At 38.6% G+C, this 23,970-nt stretch overlaps 1 protein-coding gene across 6 annotated transcripts in view; it reads right to left on the bottom strand.

The window, feature by feature from the left end:
- The window catches only part of tp73 (tumor protein p73), a 32,491-nt gene that overhangs the window by 4,729 nt on the left and 3,792 nt on the right, over window positions 1-23,970 (bottom strand). For 2 of the 6 annotated variants that reach the window (XM_047823087.1, XM_047823088.1), the window contains exons 2-12: window positions 21,352-21,447; window positions 20,924-21,059; window positions 13,119-13,367; window positions 4,921-5,107; window positions 4,690-4,805; window positions 2,999-3,108; window positions 2,752-2,894; window positions 2,061-2,149; window positions 1,779-1,903; window positions 1,244-1,395; window positions 261-393 (exon numbers count right to left, since the gene is read on the bottom strand). In XM_047823087.1, coding sequence (XP_047679043.1) covers window positions 261-393; window positions 1,244-1,395; window positions 1,779-1,903; window positions 2,061-2,149; window positions 2,752-2,894; window positions 2,999-3,108; window positions 4,690-4,805; window positions 4,921-5,107; window positions 13,119-13,367; window positions 20,924-21,059; window positions 21,352-21,447 — 1,536 coding nt within the window. Of the gene's footprint in view, window positions 1-260; window positions 394-1,243; window positions 1,396-1,778; window positions 1,904-2,060; window positions 2,150-2,751; window positions 2,895-2,998; window positions 3,109-4,689; window positions 4,806-4,920; window positions 5,108-13,118; window positions 13,368-14,307; window positions 14,602-20,923; window positions 21,060-21,351; window positions 21,448-23,970 lie in introns of those variants that run through there. The other 4 variants (XM_027166899.2, XM_047823089.1, XM_027166896.2 and 1 more) reach the window with 3 other exon arrangements.

Genomic DNA, 23,970 nt, shown 5'->3' with positions numbered 1-23,970 from the left:
AATCCCCCGTAATATCTTGTAAAATTCTTGTAAAATGACATCATAAATACTCTGACACAGAAAAGACAATACAGTGCTTTTGAAACCATGAATGTATAAAAGGCATATTTTGGCCCAGGGTAAGACTTTTGGGGTGATATTTACAGCAAGGGAGAATTACTGTACTCATTTCTGTAGCTTTGCGTTCAGATGTCTGTGAGCGTGTATGTGTGTGTGTGTGTGAAAGCGAGGGAAAGCCGTGCTACTGCAGGGTGAAGTACCTGATGAGGCTGGGGTCAGGGTTGTAGGGAGGAGGCGGGGTGCAGTGAGACGCCGACACCATCGACTGCGCCGTGTGTGCCCCGTTCACGTCACCGTTCGACTGCATGTGGTGGCCTCCCAGCATGTTCGCACCTACAAGAAACATCCATGTCATTTAGACCACGGGTTACTGGACAAATCTAAACCGAGCGTAACGCTGAGAAGAGACTTGATCCAAAAAGGGACAAAAGTGGCTCTCGGGCAGCTCTGGGACATGGATTCACACACAGTATATTAACCATTCTTTTATATGTAACCTAACAAGGAGGAAGGATTAACACACAGCCTTGAGATGTGTGTGAAAGTGTTACACACACTACTGTACATGTTACACACACCAATACTGCTGCATATTGTACAAAAAGCATAATATTGCACAACATTGTTATTCGCACTTCCCACACTTTATGTACATAACTGATCAGTCATATATTCATGTCTTCATATTTAATACTCATAATGTCTATTGTATCACATCTGCATTGTCTTGTATAGTCTGTATTATCTTGTGTAGTATAGTGTTATTTACTGTATATCTGTACTTTTCAGTCACAAACAGACTGGAACCAAATTCCTTGTGTGTGTCAACACACTTGGCCAATAAACCTGATTCTGAAGTGTGTATTCTGCTCGGTGCACCTCTATACCCATCACCTACTGTATGTTTATAAGGCATGAAAAATAAATTGACATTATTGATATATATATATACACACTGTTTAGAATCAGTTTTCCTGTACTATAAATATGTCCTGAATCTGTAGCTATGTCTGATATTAAAGATCCTCATTTTGATAGATTTTATAGAAGAATAAAATAAATGAAACTGTAGTTATTAGATGATTGGCTCAGAATGAGTACATTTCTAACCCATTTTACTGTTACTGCAGCTCACCAGGACACCAGACATTTTTCCCATAAATCTGGTCGCTGAGGCTCTTACCCATGTGCACCATGCTGGCGGACGGTCCTGCGTTCTGATGACTCTGATGTGCCACTATCTGGTTAACTGAAGGAAGTTTGTTGATGTTGCTGTGGACCTTGTTCATGTTGCTCAGCGGTGTTGCATAGGGCGACGGAGAAGTCACGTGACCGCTACAAAGAAACAGATGCGTCAGGGAAAGTAAGGGCGTTAAGTATGAACTCAGGGGGTTTCGGGAGTGATGAAATTATCCAGCTGTGAAATGTGTATAGAAGCGTATTTAGAATAACGTTGTCTACAAAACAATGATTCAATTATGTGAATATATTTAAACAGAGCCGTAGCAGGATGAAGGACCGAGTTTTAACTCGGTCCTTCATTAATTTTTTTATTGAACTGGACACTTTTATTTATTTATTTATTTATTTATTTATTTGACAAAATTATATATATATTTTTTCATTTTATAAAAATAAATAGAGCAAGGCATTAAGAAGAGAGAGAAACAGATTTTGCAGTATACTGTATATACAGTATGTGTGTATGTGGTACTCACTGTCTGTGCAGTAGCTGCTGTTGCTGTTGCCTGTAGGAGTCGACTATTTGCTGTGGCACCAGCTCCACTAACTCTAAACTGTCCTTTATCTTCATGAGGATGTCAAAGTTCTCCCTGCCTCGTACCTGCATAACATCCCCAAACACGTTACAGAAAAGTCCTCTAACACAAACAGCACCTTACAGATGGCTTACTGATGTACATGGAATCAATAATGTGTGTGTGTGTGTGTGTGTGTGTGTGTGTGTGTGTGTGTGTGTGTGTGTGTGTGTGTGTGCTTACTGGGATGTAGTACATCTCCTCATCTCCATGTCTCCTCTTCTTGATGTTGAGTGGAGGCCCGGTGATGTTTGGAGGCGTCTGTCTGAAATCTGTAGAAGGAGATAAAGGGGCTCAGCTAAAGTAACAAGCTCTCGTTTGAGACAACAATTGGCTAGTTCTTTGTATGTTGGGTGTTGTGTCTGTTTTAATTTGATGGAATGAACTGAACACGACAAAAGCTGCAACAGGTTATATCATGATTTTTTTTTCTTTATCACATACGTCAAATTATGTAAGAAACAAGTCGAGTTACTCAACGTTGCTTATTTTCCGATAACACCACATCTTAGTGTTTCTTTTCTCGACAATTTGTGTTTTACACAGCATGATAATGACAGATTTTGTTAACAAAAAGAACATTGCACCATAATTGTCTTTCTTTCTAGCTTAAAGTTGTTGAAAATCCACTTCTAAAAAATCCCTTGATGCTGATTTCACGCTACAGAGAAACTGCAACATCTTTCCCATGTCTGAAAACGATAGCAGTTGTTACAAAGTGCCGACACTGAAGACTTATAAATAAAATGGAAAAAAATAAATATAATCAACAGAAGGCTTCACCTTATCAATGATTACATCTGATACCGTGAGGTGAACCTGGCCTACATATCCCTGTGTAAGTGTTTACTATAGAAATGATACAGTGACTCACTGCGCTTATTAGCGTTTCCGTTTTTGGCCACGCTCTCGTTCAGCGCCTGCTGTTCTCTGAAGTGATCCTCGTCTGCTTTGCGGTCTCGACCTGGACATGCACATATCCGGCCTTCGAAAGAGCGCCGACCCAGCACCTGACCACTGAGAGAAGAAAAACAGTAAATCGTGTGCTTATCAAAAGTTTTTATGATACTGTAGGTTTTAGCCACAAACAGGTTTGAATTTAAAAAAAAAAAATCACTAACTCTCTTGTCTCCAGAGTAATGATGATGAGAATGGGTCTGCGGTTCATTCCACCAACACAGCTACTGTTACACATGAAATTATACAAAATTGTCGTGAATTCTGTCCCAACCTAATGAGGGGGAGAGAGAGAGAGAGAGAGAGAGAGAGAGAGAGAGAGAGAGAGAGAGAGAGAGAGAGAGAGAGAGAGAGAGATTAGATGCATTTTCTATAATCTACCTTTACTTTCAGTACTGCTGGAAACAACTCTGCATAACAAAGTGTAACTGAACTCAGGAGGGGGTTTATTATTGCCACTAGGGGGCAGCAAAAGGCACATTCATAAACCTTCGACTATTTCAACCTAAAGATGAGTCTGTTATCATTTGGGGAAAAGAATTTCTACCACCATCCATATAATTCCATAAACAATTCTTTACTCAATGTTTTTATAAATCCCAGATCTACTCCAATCTGACTGTACATGAGCAGGCTTATCATATACACCTAGTGAACACTGTCAGATATCCTTGTACGGTCTGAGATCAGTCTTTTAATGGAGTTAGTCACATAAGCATGTTTGGGCTTATCCAGGAATGAATTAATAGCTATTTAGGGGAAAAAATATATTACTGAAAGCTAGAAAGAAGTCTATTGGTTACTTTTGAATTGGCTGTATGAATTTGTATTGGATGATTTTATCTGAACGGTGGCTGAAGACCTACTTATTCAGGAAACACTTCAACTAGCACTTCTTTCCCTATCTTTTGCATTTATAAAAATAAATGAATAAATAATAATAATAAAAAAACACAACCTTTGACACTTTTTCATTGTAACTTTGAACAATGTTTTAAACTCATGGTATCTTAAGTATGTAACCTAGTGAGCCAGCATTAATGTATAAAATGTTAGAGATTTAAGCACTTATGTACGTCGCTCTGGATAAGGGCGACTGCCAAATACTGTAAATGTAAATGTAAATCTGAAAAGCCACTCAAGTTTCCTATAACATCATCTCTGAGGCTAGACAGAGTCAGACGTAAAGCTGGGACTTATGGGCACTGAAAGCTATTTTCAGTTTTTAGTCATCATTGTAGAAGAGGTTGCTGTTTCACGGCAACTAGCAGCTTTTTCTGTAAGGGATCTTACTAACGTCAGTAGTGTGGGAAGGGAAGGTGTTTATAGCTACTATAATATAAGTGATAAAAGGGCCTTGCTTGATTCACAGGAAAAAGAAACTATAAACACAAAAAGTGTCAGTTTGTTATGTGTCAAAACCACAGGGCATGGCACGCTGGTGTGGTTGCAGGTCACACAAATTCAACAATATGTGTCGTGTAATCAACAGAACTATATATAACTTAGGTCACATTAACAGCCAATAAAAAAGACATGACCCCCATATTACTATATAGATTTTGATCTGCATATAAAAGGTCTTATAGATGAAACCTTAATAAATAAGACTCATGATTAGTCTGAATAACGTCTGGTGTTACAGAATGACTGAGAACGTACTGTAATTAACGGGCTTGTCTAAAGGCTCATCAGAGCACATGTGCCAAACCACGTGAATGTATCACTCAGTGCTTTAATGTGGTCGCTTCGTTCTTATAAACCATATTAGACACCTCTATAACCACACATTTCTTTAAATTATCTGTAAGCTGCAGTTTCTTTTAAAGGGGTGTGAAGTAAATTTGAATCCTACCTGCGGGGCTTCGTACGGTACGAGCACACTCTGTCTGCCTGTTACTGGGTCGTCTACATACTGACACAAGTTATTGCCTTCTACTCTTATTAAATGGCTAGCTGGAGCTGACTGACCTGTGGATAGAAGGAAGAAAGCATGGAATTGTTACTAAAATAGTCATGTTTAATGTTTTTAAGTACTGATTAAACATCAGTCTGGAGATTATTAGGTAAAGGGTTTTGTATTTACTCTCGTTGAAGTCACGTCCAAGCTCATGGTTGGGGCAGCGCTTCACCACTTCGGTCACGTGCTCAGCCTTCTTGTAGATGGGCATGGCTCGTACCACGCTGCCGTGCGGGGGAGTCGAGGCCAGCTTCACCTGAATCGGACAGGTCTTGGCTATCTGACAGTAAAGCTTCTTCAGCAATGGCGAATACTACAACCAAAACCAACCACAGAGCTGTTTAGGATATGTAAAGCTACTTCAGCTATAACAGGTTAATTTTAAGAACATTTATAAGCATTAATGAAAAAGACAAGGAAGCAGTTTGATAACACACTTTGAAGACCTATTTGAATTTAATCGATTTCAAGCACCAAACATCATTTTGTGAGTTTTGCTGGTGATCCAGAAACAAATTAATTACACACACCAACCTTTACACACACGGCATGTCAGAGCCTGTCTAACACTATAAAGACATCCCAAATATTCTTCAAAGGTAACCAAAATCTAACATTCATGGAACAAAGCTGCTTTGTATGGACTTAAATCAATATGATTTCAAAATGTGAGTGTGTCATGATGATAAATATGGAAAATATAACTAGATCAAACATTGTTCTTATTTTAACATCACAGTTTTACACGCAGTTGGACAATATTCATCTTACGAATGTTTCATTAAATACCACTTAATCCCACATAAATGCATTAAATAAACGCTAAGTGAACCTAAAAATAAACTTCCTGTAAACTCCTTGTAGCTGTTGATCCGTCACTCAGCCGCGGGTCATACATTCACAAATCTAATCCTCAAAATTCACTTTTCTATGCATTTTTTGTGCATTTTTTAAATACTCATCATCAGCCTCTGTATAATGCTGATTTTTTCATATTCCATCAAGTGGGTATGTTTATGAACTGTGTCAGACTATTTCTTTTCAAAAACTATACATGGTACATTTAAACTCAAATGAAAGCCTCTTCACGATTCTTTGATCATCATCACAATGAAACGGGCTGAAAAAGAAAAAATATTAATAACACATTAGTTCAATTGCGGCTTATTGCGTATGGTTATTGCGAGATTTTCTGGATTAGGTTTACACACAGACACACACACACACACACACACACACACACACATACACACACACACACACACACACACACATACATTCACACAGGAGCATAATTCACTCTGTGCAGCTGTGAACAGTAAGAGAAGTCTCAACATGCCCAGTCGTGACACATCCTCGTTTATTCACATCAATCTCGATTGTCTTTGGGGGAATTAATGTTTCTCTCTTTAAGAGTATACTGTACAGTGCCAGAAAAGACTGTACATATAGATGCATAACCGGTAATGTTTGCCTATAAATAAGGCAATTCAGAGCGGTTATGTTTTGTTATCCCGTTAGTGCTTCATGTCTTTGAAATGGTTGAGATTGTTTTCTGTGTTCAAAGTTTTAAACAAGGCATGTTATCACTTCACCTATAGGGCAAGACTGGGTAAATAAAGCCTTAGTCCTGTAGCTTGTCTCTGGTCCAATGATCTGCCTTCATATAATAATATACATTGCAAGTGATCGGATAAACCGGAACAGAGAGTTTTCTACAGAAGCTGTGATGGTTCACACATAATATAATTGTATATACTGTAGTTTTCAGATCTGCTACATACCTGCTATAGTGCTTTTCTATCCTACATCATTCCTAGTAGAACCACTGTAAGAATTTATATTAACAGACAAGATGCTGCAGCATCCATGAGATACAGAACTGTAATGTTGTGCACACGGAATAGTTCAACCAAAATCATGAACGTTAACAAAGAAGATTCCGAGGGAGCAATAGTGTAAGCAAATAAAGACAGGAACAAGAGAAATTGATAGCGCATCATAGAAAATGATGTAGTATGATGAGAGGGAATGTGAGCGTTGGACCAGCGCAGGTTCAGGCAGGCTCTTCGGCCCGGGCGATAATGATGCGTCTGACAGGCTGATGGACGTGTTGCAGCATGCTGCCTGTGAATTCATTTAACTCTCCTAACACCAGTGTTTCCCAGCCGAGCTCATGGAGTTCCCCATACACACCATACTTTAGTATTGTCCCTGCTTTAACACACACATTTTAACCTCGTAAATTAAATGATGAGTCGGGTTGTGAGTAGAGTACAAAAATGATTCTTTGTGTATATAGCTGTGTATATACAGTAAGTGTTTGAATGAATGGCTGAACTGTGTAAGGAAACAAGAGCAGCATTAATATTCAAAACGTATGCTCCACTAGGTTTTAGTATTTTCTTCCAAGCTTCCAAGCCTTAAGCCTTCAGTTTCTTAAAACAAAGGTCATCACATATTAAAAATGAAATGGAAGTGTAAACCTGACCTGAGTGATCATGTGACATCCTTCACACAATTTGCACAGTGTGTAAAGTCACTTGTGCTTATAATCATATTTCTACTTCATCTGTCATCCTGTAGATTCACTTAAACAAAGACAAGAGTCTCAGCATGTCCTGACCCATACGGCGCAGCTCCTCCTCCGGTGAGGCTCAAAGGCACACGGCTGCCGAACTGATTTCACTATATTTTAGGATGCTGATTGTTTTTGGACCTCGTGGAAAGGAGGCAGGTTAAAACACGTACTTGGCCATGCTGAGCAACAGCTATTTTCCACTGCAAAAAATTAAATGTAATACTCATGAAATGTGTAGTTTCAATCATTTTGTCTTAGAAAGTAACATTGAGTTACATTAAATGTTAAAACATTTTAAAATGCCTGACTTTGATAGAATATTAGAGGTATAATAATTAATATTTTCTCTCTTTGTGTGACTTAATGATCATAACTGGTCATTTATTGGCTTGTTAGAAAATTACAATGAATAATTTGGTTTGAATGTGTTTGTGTGTGTGACCCCTAGATTTTATACATGCTATATGTGAAACCCTTGTGATAAGGTGTGTGTGTGCTGCTGGGTGGAAGGATGCTGCTGGGTGTGGGGCGTGTTTAGACCCGTCGTCTGACTTGGAGGGTAATGGCTGGGAAAAGCGTCTTCTAAAACGCAAGGCGTGCTCGGACTTGTCTCCTGTACATGCCAACAATAATAATAATAATAAAAAAAGTGTTGGGATCTTTACTGGAAAAGCTGGGGTGTTAGAACTCATTTTCATCTCTTATGACACCTCATGCTTTGAGCCTCTGGAATGTGTGTTTGAGGCACAGCTCTTATTCGAGCACACTCAAACTCATCTCCGATTCTGATGCATAAAATTGTGGTTATGATTCAACCTGTGATATCATGCTATAATTTGAGCCCTGCAGAACTGCCAGAGCCAACAGGCACAAAAGAACCTGCCTTCAGGCACGGATGAAAAGTGGGCATTGAGAAAGTAGACGCAGTGAAATGCTAACGTTTACTCATTTCATAACATTCTAGTCTTTATGGGGGTCTTAAAATGATACATGGTGTATCAGTAAAACTTTGTGCCCCAAGCATGTTCAGATAAAAGTGCAGTAGAAGATGGAAATCTACACAGAAAGTACATGTGACTAAGACAGATTCTATGCATTCAGGTATTAAGTAAATAGCAATAATATATCATGTGACTTAACTTGTGTTATAAGTTGAAGACGTTCCTTTAAGAGCTTTCGTGTGTTCTGCAGTAGTTCTATTACAATGTCTCCTGACCATTTTGGAGAATTTTCAGCATTATAAGACCAGCCTGGCAGCAATGACTAATGACCATTCACCTTCATGACTGACATCACACACAGAGAGGGAGTGATGTGTATCCACCCTGAACACCATCATCTTTAGACTTAATTAATATCTGATCTCCAAGATTTAATTCTTAATGAAATTCTAATTTGTTTTTTATAGACATGTTGCTCTATTTTCTCCACCATAACCTGGTCTACTACCTGCTGGGATGTAGCCCTCGTTTCATCTTTACCTAAAATGAGCAATGCAGCTGGACTGTAGCCCTTTAGTCTGTCTGACTCTTCCACCTCTACAGCTGTACATTTGGCTCAAACAGATCAGCTTTCCAAAGCTTCAGCTTTCCAAAGCTTCAGCTTCCAAGCTCGTTAACATCATCGACGCTTGTCATCCCATAGATCACTAACTATACAGAGTCAAGTCGAGTCTCTGTCATAACTCATCGCTGTATTGCACAGCATCTGCTCTGACATATCCGTTCATTCTACGGTGGATTTCTGGGAAGCTCTTATTCTTTGGGTTTGTGCAAGCTGACCATTGTCTAAGATTGTTGAAATATTTTTCTATTATTAATCACCATAGTGACAACCTTGAAAACTTTTCATAGGACCAGAGAAAGACCAAGAAACTGGATAAACACATCACACATGTTTTACTATCAACATCTGTCGGAAAACAGTTAACCGTAGATAAGGGCTTTTAGAAATAGTGGTGCGTAGCACATCAGGCAGATCACAGTCAATGTGCCTCTATGTCTCTCCACCAGCAGCTCACGACTATGCAAACTCCACAGTGACACCTTATAACCCCTCACCTTGCCTCTCCTGATGAGTCACTCACTTCTCCAATAGTAATCCCAGATAACAACAGTCTGCGAAGCTCCGTCTCCTACCTGGGAAATCCCTGAATTAGAGAGTCAATGCTGCATTCCACATAGCTTGGCCATAATCCTTACTGATTTTGCTCTCTTCATCTATGAGCTTAAGTGAAGGTTTGCGCAGATCAGAAAGAAGGTAGGAGAGCTCATTACCAGCATTGGTACCATTGTGAACATATGCTATTGATCTATATCTTTAAATCACACTGAAAAAAGGTTGTTTACAGTATTACTGTTTTAATTTTATGGAAAGATGCGTTTTTATTTTTATTTTTATATTACAGGGTTTTAAACAACCAGACAATTAGAGAAGTGCATTGGGTTACAGTGGAAACCCAGAAAATGCAAAGCATAAAGGGATAAAATTCGGGTGGTAAAAATTCTCCTTGTGTCAAAATTGCGTTTAAGAAAAATATATTTCATTTATTAATTTAGCGGTTGAGGGGACTGAAGCAGTGTAAGCTAGTAGAGCTAGTGGTTAAGGTTAAAAGTTAAAGTTATAGATCAGAAATCACAGAACCTCCAAACTCCCATGGTTGGATCCTTGAACAAGAGCCTTAACCTTCTCTTAACCAGTTTGGTCCTGCATCAATTCTAAGTCTCTTTCAAATAAACAATGAACACCAGCAAATGTAGAAGTCACAAGTTGGGGATTTTTTGTTTCTAAATGACATCTGCATGACACAAACCTGGAGACAAAATGAGTAATGAGATTTTTCAGGTTTCCTAATTTGATGGCCACAAATTCGAGTATGCACAAGCAGAGTCTTGAATGTGTCTATATCAACAACAAACTAGCCCTAATCGTCATCTTTATGCTAGCCGAGATTTTCTCACACACACCTACCAACTAGTTAGTATGTTATAATACATAATAAGCACTCTGATGAAATAGGACTCATTTAGTGTTATTAAATTATTGAGGACAGTTTGACAATTTTATGCAAGCGACAAAAAAAGTTTTAAATATTTGGTACGAGCAAAAAAATAATTAAACATTTTCTTCTATTCTAGTCAAGAAAAAAAAACAGTGGCAAGAAATCAGCACTTTAGTAATGTCTGAAACCTGGATTCAGCAGAGCTAGCAAAAAAATCCAGGTTAAATAAACCTCAAATAAATTAATACAGAATACACAAACAGAATAATCATCATGACAATTAATGTTAAAAACCCCGCCAAGACTCGCATGAATAGATTTACAATAAAAATCCTTTGTACACATAGTTTACATCCACCTTTGTTTATAGATTAGTTTAAATAAATCTTTGTGGATGTCAATAGACTGTTTCTAATTCTAGTGTAATTAATATAAAAAACCTTAGACCTAACAACAAATGCTTTAAATTCAAAATAAAATGTATTGTATAGAGAAAAAAGGAAAACTTTTTCTTTTGTGTGTGTGTGTGTGTGTGTGTGTGTGTGTGTGTGTGTGTGTGTGTGTGTGTGTGTGTGTGTGTGTGTGTGTGTGTGTGTGTGTGTGTGTGTAAATCTCAATATAGAGTAACATTTATTATGTAGCACATGACAAGTTTCTTTCAGGGTTTTTTTTTCAGCTCATGTTCTTTCTTTTCATTGTAAAACTACAAAGTAATAATAGTTCATCTTTCCACAAGACACTTAGCATTGTTCTCTTTGCAAGTACTGCCTGCAGCTAGCAAAAAATCAAGGACGTCCATTTTCTCCCTTCATTTAAGTGAGCATGCAGCCTGTTTTCAACACGCAAGTGATTTTCTACATACTATATTGCTTGTGTGTGTGTATGTGTGTGTGTGTGTGTGTGTGTGTGTGTGTGTGTGTGTGTGTGTGTGTGTGTGTGTGTGTGTGTGTGTGTGTGCTATAACGGTTTAGTCATGCCTGTCTAGAATCAAACACATCTTTCACCTAATAATAATCAAAGGATATAAGTCGTTTTTATATCTCACTTCGTTCCTTTACACAAGTCTGTCCTGCTTTATCAATAATGCGAAATGTACACCGTAATTACTAGAATTACTAAGCTAAGGTAATTGATTTTGTGATTTTAGCCAATGTATTAACAACAAGATGAATTCAACTAATAAAATAACATAATGTACAGATATATTAGCAAACATATTACAATATCATTATGGCTACATTTGAATGCGACGTGATATTTAGGTTAGCTAAAATCAAATAAATAAATAAAAAATCCACATGATATTTTTTAATGAATAAAATACAATATATATATAATCCATTCAGACCTTTCTGAACATAATATATATTTTTATATTCATTTACATTTAAATGCTTAATAAATAATGAACAAATAGAGGAATTTGAACAAAATGTTTCTTCACATTTTCAAAATACATCGGATTTTTCGTTTTTTTTTGCTCAGCATCTAAACCTTAACCCTTCTATTAATTTATGAATTTTAAAAAAGAAAAATGCTGAATTATGTTATATATGCTATAAAGGATATATGCTCTGAAAGAGCTAAAGAGAAAAAGGAGGAAAAACAGAACGATTGGTAGAGAAATAATAGAAAATTATAAAATCTAACCTCAACAGTATATTGGTCCAAACAAGTGTTCAGTTTAGCTCCCTTCAAAAGGCAAGGTGAACATCGCCGCCATTTTTTTTTTTTTTACTTCTATTTTGGTCAGAAATGTTACCACAAGGAAAGCTGAGTATGGGAATGTTTTGGGTCATCCAATGATGATTCTTACATGTGTAGTCGGATTCTCAAGAGTCGTACTGTTCACTTACAACATTAGTTTTTTGTAAAACAGGTTCATATTAAATGATATTTACCAGAATCTCCAGTCAACAGCAAACAGTCTTCTTTCCTCAAGACAATAATGGAAGCTTTGTACTGTTAGGAATCTCACCAGGAGTTCTCACCATGGCATCCCACAAGAACAGAGTTCAGCGCCACTCTATTCTTCCTACAGATTAAGGTTATGCCATGGAATGTTTGCTCTGAGCTGAGTTATTCATCTCATCAGACCAAACCTTACGTGTTGCGTTTGAAGGCCACATGATCACACTGCACTATGGTCCTGAACGGTGGATCATTTTCACACGTACACAGAAGGTGAGGAAGAGAGGCGACACTCTGGCCTGAACGATGGTCAGCTCAGTGATCGTATTACACCTCCACACTTAGAGAAGGAACAGACCTCATGCTTGAGTTAATCCAACAAACAGTCTAAAAGCCATCATGAGAGAGAGGGTTCTGTAGATCGGGGTCACAGGGTGAACTGCATGACAGACAGGGGTGACATGTTTTTGTAGTGATGTTGGGCAAAACAGAGAAGTTTCTGCTTTCAAGCTTCTCAGTTTAAAGTCGTTTTAAATGGAATTCCAGTTTATTTTGGATAGAGTGACTGGGAACACCTCTTATGTTAAACAGTCTAATGGTATACATTCCTCCGAATATCACTGAACTTCTCAAAATTACATACTTTCTTTTTTGTTTCATGTTTCATGCAATCACAGAAGTGTTTAATACTATTAAATTGATGTTAATTATAGTAAGAATCACTACAAGAAATGATTAGGGAAAATAGAAAAGAAGACGAGAATATAAGAAAGAGCATAAAAAAGAAAAAAACTAAAACGTTGAACTGATTACAAGTCACGCTCAACTCACCGTCCATGTGGCTGACTTGGCGGTGCTGGACTGCTGGAAGGTGACGTCGAAGCCGTGCGGCCCGGGGTAGTCAGTGTTGGAGGGGATGGCTGGGGCCGGAGACATGGCCTCGAAGGTGGAGTTGGGCTGCGAATAGGACGACGGTGTGGGCACGTTGGAGGCGGTCTCGGAGCTGTAGGGGCTGGTGGACGCCGCACGGTTCCCCAATCCCTGCTCCATACTGCTGCTCAGCAAGCTATACTGAGACTGCTGAGTTAAAAGAGAGATAGAGAGAGACAGAGAGAGAGAGAGAGAGAGAGAGAGAGAGAGAGACAGAGAGAGAGAGACAGAGAGAGGGAAGGAAAAGGACAGGTAAGCTGGCAAGAAGGAGGGAGGAAGATGAGCCACAGGTAAACTCGAGAGGGTGGGACAGCAGGAGGGAAGTCAAACAGCACAGGTAAAGAGGAGTACTAGGAAGGAGGGAAAAGGAAAAGACATGATTTTGAGGTGTTTGGAAGACGTCCACTCAGCTCCGGTTACACACCGCTGAGATATAGAATTTGCAGAAGTCGTGCCTCCCCTCAGGCGTAGGGGTTGTAAAACACATGCATAATCTGTCAGACATCTAATTGCTCTCCGTACCCCTCCATCATAGATAGCCACACACGCACACACACACACACACACACACACACACACACACACACACACACACACACACACACACACACACACACACACACATACACACACACCAGAGAGCAAACCCTAATAAATTACTAAGCTGAAAAGATTTGGTGTGGAAAGGCTCTTAGAAGGAACAGTTGCTAACAGGAGTTGCAGCTCAGGATCCACAGATTACAGGTAATAGACCACTTATTAAGTTTTATTATAATAATAGCTATAATCACAAAGTCCCTTAAGGTTTCCATGAACACTAGTTGATATATATATATATATATATATATATATATATATATATATATATATATATATATATATATATATATATATATATATATATATTCAACATTACACACATTTTAAAAGAGTAAAACAAAGCAACATATATTGAACATAATATATGACTCTTTCTTTAAATATTGGAATGAATCATACTACTTCAAGATACTTCTCTCATTAAGCTCTAGACCAATCAGAAAAATCTAGCTGTACACAAGCTCAAACACACAGACCCAAGGGCCTTTACCTTCTTTTTTACATAGTACATTGTCCAAGTTGGCTGAACGCTGATTCTTCGGTTAATCTCTAACTTTATCCAGTAAAGACTCCAGTACAAGGATGCAGACAGGTCAGTCACAGAGGCCAGCGCATATCCTCACACACTCTCACAACACCATGAGCCCTCCATTCTCACTTCTCTCTCGGTATTTCTTTGGCAACAGTTCTGACCAGAGCAACTCTCCTGAGCTGTGACCCTTGTGGCTTGCAGCCTTTGGAGTGAGTGATTCGGGGGACAGAGGGAGAGAAGGCAAACGTTGTCCTAATAATGGCATGCCCTTAGCTAGACGACAACACAAGCACAAGTACATACATGCAGGAAAACACCTCGTGCAAGTCTGGGCTGCGGCAACACTACCTGTCTGACACACTCCCAGTGAAAGAGTAAGACCGTTTGGGGGAGAGAGAGAGAGAGAGAGAGAGAGAGAGAGAGAGAGAGAGAGAGAGAGAGAGAGAGAGAGAGAGAGAGAGAGAGAGAGAGAAAGCTAAAAAACACTAAATTTTCTAAAGGGGAAGAGGTCAATGAAGTAAATAGTTTTACCCTGTCTTTCTAATTGTTAAATACTCTTGTGCTATCAAGCACTCATGCACTACTCAGGCACATTCACAACTTTTTCAACATCATCTAAATACTTCCCACTTTATTACAAACACCTGTACAAACAACACAATTGCACGATCAAACAATTATGGGACAGAAGCACAAAGAAGCATAACATCATGCAGATACACATCAAGAGCCTCAGTTAATATTCACGTCAGTCATAAGAATTGCGAACTCAGTAGCGGGCTGCTCGCAGGTTTTCACACATGACAGTGTCTAGAGTTTACAAAGAATGGGGACATTCACATACAGCACCAAGAGAGCGGCGGTTCTTCACGAGGTTGATGGGAGAGGTCAGAGGAGAACGTCTTGAGCAGACCAGAAGAATACATTGCATTAAGACAACTAGCCACGCTTTACTTTTTTTTAAGCCAGAAAAACATCTCGGAGTAAACGACACATGAAACTTGGAGGAAGATGAGTTACACTAGAACATCACAACAGACTGGAAAAATGGAAAAAGGTGTTATGACATGCCAATAATTTTTAAAACAATGAATGTGATGCCATTTTAAATTTTAAGGTAAAAAAAAAAAAAAGTCTGTTTATAATACATTACTTATGAATGTACAATGAAATATTAAACAATTAATTATTAATCTGTTTTCTTGTCAAGGAATTTACAAGAACATAAAATGGCATATAAAAGCTAGAAATTATTACACTCTATTTCATTCAAAAAATGATCACAAATTTCATTCAAAATGACGGCTCGCCTCTTGGTTCTAACGTAAAACTACATGAATCTGTTTGGTGTGTTGTAAGAATATTAAATGCTTTTTTAAATTTGTATGTAAAGCATTTACTAGACCACAATGAGAAATTAAGAGGCTTAGAGAGATAAGCTAATGTCTCCAGGGTCTTTCAGTCTTTAGTGTGTTTGTTTTGCACACACACACACACACACACACACACACACACACACACACACACACACACACACACTGACTGGGTGGGGTTTTAATAGTTTTCAAAAACTCTAACATGTTAATTGCTTTTAAACCTTTCAGCGCTTTACAATCATCTGCTCACACTCTTATGTCTCTCTCTCTAAAATAGTGCTTTGAATTTTTTTCTCCTAGTAACCGGGGGCTTTCCGCACAGGTGTGGAGTCAAACCTGCACTGTCAGCTCTCAAAATGTTTAACGAAAGGAGCATCCATTCAGTGTTCATTTACACACACACACACACACACACACACACACACACACACACACACACACACACACACACACACACACACACACACACACACACACATACTCTCAGGTAAACCTCATTACAACGCTGGAACATGTCATTCAACAAGTTGAAACAGGGCAAAAACAAAGACGCTCCTTTGCACAACTGTGTGTGTGTGTGTGTGTGTGTGTGTGTGTGTGTGTGTGTGTGTGTGTGTGTGTGTGTGTGTGTGTGTGTGTGTGTGTGTGCCTGTGTGTGAGCAATCTAAGCATTCAGCATTCTTTCTGACCTGACGGATTAAGGTTAGGAGTAGCACACCCAAACAGCATCGCTCTCTCGCTCTCGCTCTCTCTCTCTCTCTCTCTCTCTCTCTCTCTCTCTCTCTCTCTCTCTCTCTCTCTCACACACACACACACACACACACACACACACACATACAAACACAACCTGTCACTTGTCAGCTTACTGAGTCTGAGCGGAGAGACGGTCAGACATAAAGTGCATGAGGTAAAGCTTAACATCACCGAGGCAATGACTCATACTAACCCGGAACATTAAACTTTTACTGCCACTGCTTTGTTAAGTTTTCTTAACTAACTTTATTTCCTGCATTAACTCCATAAACATCAGCACTAATAAACCTTAAATAATGCTAAATGAAATTACAGCATGATCCTAAATAAGCCTTTAAAAATTCTGCCAGTTAACACCCACAAACATTCATTAAGGTGTTGTATTGTATATATGAGGAATCATTTCAGTGCTTCATCTTCAGTTAAAATTTTTATCCTGGTCAGGATTGTGGAGAATGAAGCAGGAATACATACACAAACACGTTCACACACTCAGTCACACCTAGGAGCAATTTAGAGTCATGAATGCATCAACGTTTTATTTCTGGAAGGTGGAAGGAAACCAGTGAACCTGATGAAACCTCACAGAGAAGCAGATACATGAGCAACATATTGGTCACAATGAGTTTTATTTGATTTAACTGATCATTTGATTAATAGTTAATGAATGTGCTAATGTGTTTACTTTTTTTAATCTATTAATAAAGTGTTAGGTTATCTATAGTTATCTATAATCATACTGCCAGCTTTACGAGGGGGGTCCAAAAGTCTGAGCCCGAATGGCAAAACCGGTCTTTTTCATTTTTGATTTAAAACTCAAAATACACAGAAAGTTTTTACTGAAAAAAACTAATCAATATTCAAGTGTTCGCACAAATATCCTCTTTAAATGTAAGCTAATTTCTGACATTGACCATGTTAACTGCACTGTCTGTTTTTCTGTAAGTCTTTTTTGTCCCTTCCATTGAAGCATGTCTTTAGCTGAAGGATTTGTTCTTTAATGGATCATAAAGTTTCGTAAAAACTTGTGGAGTCTGAATCAGCTCGAGCGCACAGTCAGAAAAGCATGAAATTCTGAACTCCATGTTTCAAATTTATCATACGTTTTATCATACGTTACGTATTGATGTTGTTACTGATAATATTATTTGCAATGAACATTTTAGTGTCTGATTGCAAAAGAATGCTACTCCAAAGTGTTCACTACTGCTCCCAGATTTTCGGACCCCATTGATTAAAGTGATCGTTTAAAGAATCACCTACTGTACGATTTACTTGAGGTAGAATCAGTTATGTCCATTGCATCATCTAATCACATGCCACAAAACATCCTACCAAAATAAGTGAGAAAGTGAGAGGAAACTTCAATCTCATGAGGTTTATTATGATGCCCACGCAGCCCTGAGGGAGTGGTGGTGGTGGTGGTGGTGGTGGTGGTGTTGGTGGTGTTTGGTTCCCAGCCATGTCCACATCTATTCACAACATCTTATCATCTTATCTTTCTGCTGATATTCCAGATAAAATATGATTAAAAGGATGGCTTGTGAAGATGATGGGAGCCGATTTGTTCGGCATGACATAATGCTGCGTGTTCAGACGCATCTGAACTACACGGAGAGATCTACAGGGAACTGAAACGACAGCTAACAGACTGGAGAACGTGTGCTAAAGTGCAAAAACATTGCCATCTACTGCACAGGTAGTGTAGCACAATGAGCCCGTGACGTGTTTAGTCAGGGCATGTGACTGAAAATCAGGTGTGTGTTAGAAAACCATCACAGTACGCAGAACTACAAATCATCCTATTTAGTGATATCACAATAGATGTGTGTAGATTTGGTCTGTACCTCCTGATTATAATCTCACATTGTTTCACTAAATATTTTCTCGACCACTCACATGATAACAAATTTCTATTTCAAATTGAATCCTTAAAGCACAAGTGATGTAGCACTCATGTCTAATCATCACTAAATCATACTCCATCAGCAATCACTGTAGTTCATAATGCTTCAACAGGTATTAATCCGAGAGACATGGAACACAGTGATCATCCTGGAAGAATCACAAGCTACAGCTGCTATAATCACAGTGAAATAAGCATTAGGTTTGCTTCAGATCCCTAGTGCCACCTAAACTTCTGGGAATTTGAAAGTAAACACATGCAACACTTACAGCACATCTCACCTGCAAAAAGCGTTCCACTTCTTTCCAACTAAATTTCTCCTATTTCTAACCTCTAACATGATATATCATTATTTCAGGATTTCAGGAACACAAAATCGTTGCTTTCATCTCAAAACCTGAAGCTTTTGTCTTCAAAATGAACCAGAAAATAATCACACAATAATCTCTCTATAATAAAAAAAAACCTGCTGCTCAAAAAGTTTTTGGCTCTTGTCCTTCACGTTTAAACAGATCAGACTGGAATGATGTTGTCCTTCTGCAGAATGAAGTTTGCTTACCGTGCTGTAGTGATGATCCGGGTCACCTGTGCACAGCATTGTAGCACTCCTGCAGGACGGGCGGCCGCCAGGGCACACGTTCTCACCCGGCGGGTCATGTGACCTCGCACATACAGGTAAGCGCTGTAAGAACCAGTACCGTCCTTCTCGACACTGAAAGCCTGCTGAAATCTGCAGCTCTGAATACTCTGGCTGACTGTAGACCACAAATGCGAGGATATTTCTCTATATTCCTCCAGCCGTCCCGGCCCTGTCAACTTCTAGCTGCAGCTAACAACAAATCTTGGACCTCCCACTTTTTGGCCTCATGACTATTTATTAAGCGAAAGGGCAGGCCTGGACTTGCCTGCTGATGGATCGGATGATACCAATGTTGTTTAGAAGGGGACAGGTATGAGAGCAAGTGAGGGGAGTATTTCTGACAAGGACTGATCTCTGGATTATCTTTTCATCTCCTCATATGCAAAACTGCCCTTTCTGGTAGTGTTGAGCTAATACGTAATCAACAGAAGTTACAGAAAGGACATACAGTCACAAAGAACTGCAAAATTAAAACACACAATCGGTCCAGAATGAACAGTTACAAAGAAAAACAACTACAGATCAGCAGATTATCAAAAATACCACATAAAGCCATTCAATGAAAGCTCAAACGCTGGCTGTTCTGCTAGTAGTGAGATAATCAGGCCACTAGAATGTCTAATGATACAGTGGTCAAAATACACATCCTCTAAAGTATCCATCCAAACATCCAAACACCACATACACACTCCCTCAACCTCCTTCACCAACTGCCCCCCCTCTTACAGCACGTGTGCCCCAGATGGAAGGGAGCAGCAGGTGTCATTTTCTTGGCTTGGTTTTCCCTCTAATTAAGCTATTTTGCCCTCCCACTTTAAATCCCAAGCCATAGCCGGGCCTGCTGTGGAGAGGGAAAACATAGCGGAAAAGAGGGAAAGTAGGCAGTAAGGAGGGAATCTACACCGGTGTGGAGGGAAACACAACCTGGTTTGGGATGGCAGCAGAAACAAAGACCTTGTATAGAGGTTTTAGGACAGCAGCCACTTTCAGATGAAAACAGATCTAGAAACTGTCTCATTGGAACACAAAGCACTGTATGGACACTTAATTGATGATTCTGATCTAAAAAGTTGCCATATTTAAATATAGATAAAACACATAGTACTTAATTACCACTAGTACTCAATTACATATAGTACACGTAATTGCCAATATATGTATTATATAACCATTTTACATTGCAGTGAAGATGGTGAACATATTAAAAATGAAGCATAGATTACAGATAAACCACATCACTTCCCTTAGTACAGAGTTTTCCAAACCATGTACTGATTAATATTATGATTAACATTTAATTTTTCTTAAAAAAAATATCAACGTAAAAAAAGCCTGATCTAAAAAAAATAAATAAAAATCTCTCAAATGTACTTCCAGTGTAGCTGTACCTCTATTGCAGTGCAGTCTGTGAAGCATAGCCATGACTATCAGTGACCTTTTAACTTAGTTGCAACGATTATCAAAATGTGTAGATTTATTAATTAATTCTTTTCACCATTAGATTGTTTGATATCAAATATATTACAAATGTTTGATGTATTTTTAAAATAAATAAAAGCTTAATACCACTAATAAAGAGAAATTTGTATTGTGCACATTTAAAATGGTCCCTGGCTACAAAAAAAAAAAAAGAGAACAATACCCTTTTATTATGAAGCTAGTCCTGATGCGCAAGAACAGCACCTTATTGCTCCTGGTACTGAATTCTTAACAAATTGTATTTAGTCAGTAATCCACAGATTATATGTGAACAAAAAGTCGCAGCTTTACATTTAACCATTAATGAAACCATTATCTATCACTTGTTCATTGGTGAGGTAAGAAAATGTAGACCAGCTTATGGTATTATTTGTGGCTGTATCAAAAAGACAAAGAAATTGTTTGACTTTTTTTTCTCACCATGACGTTGTCATTCAGATCTCTCATCTGATAGACGTCCATACACACTTCTGCCCGGTTGTTGGGCATGGCACTAGAAGCACCCCTCTCTGGATGACTGGTCTGAGGGAGTTCGAAATACGTGCTGTCTGGTTCCCTACAAAGTAATATCACATGCTCAATGAATGATCAGCAAGTATTCCTAAGAGGAATAGAAGACTAAATGTTCTGTAAGTCATGTAATGTTTTCTCATGTGGTGTCGAAAAGTCTGTGCCACAGAGTAACTTCTTATCAATTATGAAATACAAGTGATCATCAAATAATTACTATTAAAAAAAAACTTCACTGGCAAAATTATGGCATCAATAATATAAATTCACTATTGCAATGTTTAATAATAACATATTTCAAGTAATAAAACATATGATAAAATGGATAAAGAACTCACAGGCTGCTCCACAGGTGCTCAAATGTCGTACCCTCATCACTGGTGGAGGACTGGGACATCTTGGACATGGGGTGCTCCACCGTGGGGTAGATTACTCTACAGAGCACATACAGTGTCAGTGATATTCATTTCCTAATTATAACTAAGCCACTATTTATAAAAGATCATGTCATTATCAAGAGATTTCATATCTATTACACCAAGTTTTTTCTACATCCTGCTTGTTCATTTTTAATCATTCCATTTTAAATAACAATGCAACTTCCATTTCGGCAATTTTTCCTAAATTTGATCAAAATATGACTCATGAATAAGAGCCAGTGTTTGGATCTTATGAGCTGGAGAGCCCTTTGCACAACAACGATTTCATTTGAAAGCAATTTCCACCCAGGCTCCCAGTGCTGCTTCTCATGTCTAAATCCCAGCAGGTTTCAGGCTGGGTGTGCAGATTCAGAATCAAGGTGCCGAGTTTGGCAGGTCTGGGCCTGCCTGGCATCGTCCCGATGGACCACTGGGACACGTGGTGCAGGGGACAATTCCTTCCAACCTACTCCACTCCACTCAGATAGAAAGAGAGACGAGGTAAGGCCTAATCCTGTGATCAGCGGACACCAAGACAAGTGCGCAGATCCTTCCCTAATAAATTGACTCAAAAGCAGTAATTTTCCTCTAGTAGATTAATCTAGCTGAGATGTTTTAGGAAATTTCAGTCCACACTGGGCATACAGAGGGAAAAACCAAACCACTAATAAAGTTCTCTTCTGCAACACACGATTTTTGTTCATTAGTTTACGCACAGTCCATCTAGCTGGCATTTTGAGTTAGTTTCGTTACTCCACGGGCTACTTGAACATTTCACAGAGATATAGCATCATGATTTGCTTCTTGTGGATGTTCATTTGCTTTGGAATTAAAAACGGAAGCAATCTGATCGCTCACATGGACACGCAAATGAGTCCAAAAACAGCACCCAAATCTCCAATTGAGTAAAGTTCATTAACAAGAAAGCGCGCCTGCACCACACACCCCAATCGCACTACAAAATATTTGTGTGCAAATGCAGCCATGTTTTTCCCCCCACATATTTTTCTCCACGATACCTCGTCGATGGCGTCACTGCTTCAAAACTTCAACCCATGAGGCGCGATTTGTCTGTAAAGCGCGCGCGTCCTTTGCTTCCCCGGCAACCACAGAAAAAGCGACCGCGTCCCAAACCACACACCGTTGTACTAAGGAGTTTATAACAGAGTATAGTGGTGTAGTGCGCAATTTTTGCATATGTTTTGGTTTTGATTAGGACAAAGCTAGAGTGTTAGCTGTAGATAGATTAGCTGTAAACACACGCAAACGCATCACATTTTTCTTCTATGAAATGGTTCGTGCTTTCCAAAATTAAATTGCATATAAGAATTTACAGAATCTAAGCGTTTTGAAAACAAACGTACTAAAATTAGTGCCGCTATGAAACTTGGCGCAAATGTGAGCCGGCGCAAAGCTCCAAATACGCGTCATGGCACAGTGCGTAAGCAAACAACGACTGGCTATCAAATGAGCATTAATGAAAAACAATAACAATAATATTAACCTTAACGTTATCATTATTCACACTTAACCAAAGTCAAGCTTTTTAATAAAGGGAAATCAAAAGGCGAGTTAAATGAGAGATGTGTGCGTCCTAAATTAGAGCCGTATTCCCGAGGCGACTGTCGCCTTGAGACCCAGAATCTCTGCTCTGCCAGCAATTACGCACAGACAGTGGGGATTAACACTGAGAATTGAATTAACACTTCGGCCTTTATACAGCTTTACAGCAACACAAAACCATAACTTCAGCAAGCCGGCCTGAGAAAACATGAAATATATTAAATATCATTTACTTTTCATTGTCCTGAAGTTAATCGCAGATAGTGTTCTAGGTCAAATATACCGTCATCCATACAGATAAGTAAGAGACCGTGTCCATGTAGTCCCAGAGCTTCAGTTGACAGACTCATACACACTAAAGTTAGTGAAAGCAGCCTTGACAACGCCGTACACAATACAATCATGTTCTCAAGCTCACTTCACACGCCGCAACAATGAAACTGTAAACTCCAACGTGCTTTAAATCACCAGGAACCTATTAAATGACGCAATTTATCTATCTAGGTAAAAATAAACTGAAATTTTAATGTTGTAATAATAATAATAATAATAATAATAATAATAATAATAATAATAATAACTGTGACACTGTACAATTCTTTCTTCTTCTTCTTCTTCTTCTTCTTCTTCTTCTTCTTCTTCTTCTTCTTATTATTATTATTATTATTATTATTATTATTATTATTATTATTGTTATTACTTTAAGACACTGTGATTATTTTTTGTCTCTAAAGCGTTATCTGACACATGAAACAAACACCCAACATCTGTCAAAGACTTTTTTGCTCATACGTTGTCTATGAATCTTATACAATTAGATATCACTCATATAATCTTTTTAAACAAATACCCAGACTAGTAAAATCCATAAGTTTTACCTGATTAGTGAAAACAACTCAGCCCTGATTTCCAAGTGCACTCGGTCCGATCAGCAAAATAGACTTTTTCCCCGAAGAATGAAGAATCAAACCTGAA

Source organism: Tachysurus fulvidraco, chromosome 14 (genome assembly GCF_022655615.1).
Source record: "Tachysurus fulvidraco isolate hzauxx_2018 chromosome 14, HZAU_PFXX_2.0, whole genome shotgun sequence".
In the NCBI taxonomy this organism is placed as follows: Eukaryota; Metazoa; Chordata; class Actinopteri; order Siluriformes; family Bagridae; genus Tachysurus; species Tachysurus fulvidraco.
The sequence above is the reverse complement of the archived record's forward strand: the minus strand, read 5'-3'. Positions and strand labels throughout refer to the sequence as shown.